Raw genomic sequence first — 3,021 nt, 5'->3', positions numbered from 1 at the left:
GATTTTCTGGCCACAATTAGTTAGATGAACTCAATTGGTAAAACGTGAGAATATTTAAGACTAAATTGACAAAATTAAAAAGTAAATGACCAAAATGACCTTTCTGTGTCGAAGAAAGAAAGAAAGATCCACAAAAGGAGAGTAACGAGAGAGAGAGAGATGATTCCTCTTCCGCCGCCGGGCGCGAGTTCTTGCTTCCCCAGCGCGGCGGCTCAAGGGCTTCAGATGTACGGCGCGGCCGCCGGCCACCACGAGGACATTGGCGTCGTGGCCAACTCCTCCATGGACGACGACAACAACCCGGCTGCTGCGTCGACCTCGGCTGCGGATGCGCACTCCAACTCTCTCCTATACAGCCTCTCGCTCCTCAAAGAGAAGGTCCACCAAGTCCAGTCCCTCATCTCCGTCCTCGTGTCTCCCCCGCAGATTGCCGGCCAATCGGCTGCCACGGCCTCGATGGCCATGGCGAGCATGGTCACTACAATCCAAGAGCTCATCGTCGCCGCCTCTTCCATGATGTACGCTTGCCAACAGATGAGCAACGCCTCCGCTTCTTCGGCAGACAACGCGACCGCCCATCAAGAACTGATTCAGCAGCAGCAGCAACACCGAGTCAAACCCGTCGGCCACCACGGAGGGCTATTGTCCCATCACCACTCTCAGCCCACCGGTATTTATGCTTGCCGGCAAATGATCGATGTCCACATGAGTGATTTTCTGGCCACAATTAGTTGGATGAACTCAATTGGTAAAACGTGAGAATATTTAAGACTAAATTGACAAAATTAAAAAGTAAATGACCAAAATGACCTTCCCCAAACGCTAGCCGCCAGTAACATTTTATAAGGGAGAGAGAGGGACTCCCTACCCCTCACCATTTTCTTATGTTGCTTTGATCTTCTTCTTTTTCCTTTTCTTTGCTTTTCACCCATTTGGGAGCTTTTCTATTCCGATTTAGCCTAGATTTGAAAGTTTTTCTCTCTCACTTTGGGAGATTTCTATTCTAATCTAATTTAGATTTGGGATTTTCTGCTTGTATATTTTTGAGGATTTCGGTCTTTTCGGGTTTCGTTGGTGAACAAGTTCAGTTTCAAAAGAGATAAAAAAAGGTTTCGTGAAGATTTCGCTCGTGTCAAATCGACGCCCATTTAATCTTTTTACTCTGCTTAATGATGGTGTTGGGGACGCCAAACCTAAGCACATATCGCCGAAAGGCAAAGCCATAGCAATGGATGGAGTTCTCGGTGTATGCTCATTACTAAAGACATATTTGATGATCGACCGCCAATTATGGTGTGAAGAAATCAAAGATCTGCTCTTTGAGTGTATAACCCTTAAGCTTGTTTGTTCCGATAATTTCTCTTGCTATTTGGAGTTTGTTTCGTTCTGAAGTTACTTGAGATGTATTTTAGTTTGCAGTTGAATTGCGATATTTCTCGCTTGTATCCCGAAAAAATGAATGAAATGAAATGTTACTTTTAATAATAATAAAAAAGCCATTATTTAATAAAATGATAGCACTTCAGGCTATTATTTGAAACTTTCCCAAGAAAAAAAGACATATAGTTAATTTGCAGTGAATAAGACTAATTTGAATATTCAGTTTTGATTTGGACATTATTTAATATACCAACTTACTAATTTCTTTTTGTAAAAAGATAAATTAGTTTTACTGATACCTACCACTGCTCTTGCTCTTTTTGATTCCCTTGCTTTTCTACTTTTGACTACTCTTGGATTTTGTGGAACTTAACACAAAACACTTAAAAACCGACTGCAATACTCAAATGTCAATACTACAAATCTATGTAGTTTATTAATAACCTATTTAAATTTATTTTTTTGTCATTTTTATATTTTCTGCCATCGCTAATTTTTTATATCATTTTCCTTATCAATAATCTCCATGTGTGGCAAAAGTTCGATAACCCTCACCGTCGTGCGGACCACAATCACGAGAGGGCTATTGTTTGGGCATGGCTGGGAGGCCGAGCACCGCTCCTAACTCGCCTTTCTTAAGGTTTGTTGCTAATTAATTTTTTTTCACGTGGCATCCCATAATCTCTAAAAATATAAAATTTATGTCATATCGATGATAATATCGTATCAGCAATTTAGTTGTATTAATGATAAATAATCGGAGGCATTTTCTTGTGTTAAGTAGGTCTAAAAAAAATTACACATTGAAGATGATTTCAAAAATTCATCATAAAAGACAACAAGGTGCGATTCCTTTTTCATGAGAAATTATATTATTCAACAACATAAAACCTCAAAAAAAGACACTGTCAAAGGTTCACTTCACAGCTAATTCCAAACAGCCTCCTTGACCCACCGACTGCCATCCCGGCTAAGGTAGAACCCATCCTCTTTCACCAACCAAAGCACCTTACCGTGGCCCGCGTCGCGGCTCGGCTCAAACGCTGGCCATGTTGCCATCTTCCCCGTCCACCCGGCCGTGCAGTAGGAGGGCGTCTTCTCCTCGGCAGTCCAGCTGCAGCTCTGGCCGGCCCTCAGCTCCCGATAGATCACGACCAAGTCCTTCGAGGTGCAGTGTATGTGCATCGCGTCCGTGTTGCCTGGTAGTTTGCTCGTCACATGAACGATGGACTCCGCCTGCGCTTGGGTTTCGGAGATGGTCGATGCCGATAAGAGGGAAAGGAAGAGGACCAGGGACAAAGTGGTTGTCGCGGTCGCCGCCATGTTTGTCGTGAGTCTCTCGCTAGTTAATTCGGTTCGGTCTCGCTGGTTTATATGGCGCTCTGAAAGAATCAAACGCAGAAAGCGAAGAGATTTTCTAAGGGTGGCTGCGATTTTGGGGAGACGAAAGGATTTCTTTCTCTTTCGGACTTTGAAATTGCATTGTTTTTGGTTGAGTTTCCATGTCCCGCCATTCTTACCCTTGGGGCATTTATTTTAGATCGAAGACGGGGTTATATCCCTATGAACACAGCTTGTTTTAGGTTCAATACTAACCAAAATTTGCGATATCTTTTTGTAAGCAAAAGGTTTAGTAACGAG

General features: G+C 42.8%; 1 protein-coding gene across 1 annotated transcript; it reads right to left on the bottom strand.

Moving 5' to 3' along the window:
- Window positions 1–2,307: 2,307 nt before the first annotated feature.
- LOC115743286 lies at window positions 2,308–2,703 on the bottom strand. Its single transcript, XM_030678010.1, has one exon. It carries the CDS (start codon window positions 2,701–2,703, stop codon window positions 2,308–2,310), a length of 396 nt encoding a protein of 131 aa, XP_030533870.1.
- Window positions 2,704–3,021: the final 318 nt, after the last annotated feature.

The sequence above is a fragment of the Rhodamnia argentea genome, chromosome 1 (genome assembly GCF_020921035.1).
Source record: "Rhodamnia argentea isolate NSW1041297 chromosome 1, ASM2092103v1, whole genome shotgun sequence".
In the NCBI taxonomy this organism is placed as follows: domain Eukaryota; kingdom Viridiplantae; phylum Streptophyta; class Magnoliopsida; order Myrtales; family Myrtaceae; genus Rhodamnia; species Rhodamnia argentea.
The sequence above is the reverse complement of the archived record's forward strand: the minus strand, read 5'-3'. Positions and strand labels throughout refer to the sequence as shown.

Coding starts and splice junctions, on each gene's coding strand:
- LOC115743286 (XM_030678010.1), bottom strand. CDS start 2,703: ATGGCGGCGACCGCGACAACCACTTTGTCCCTGGTCCTCTTCCTTTCC.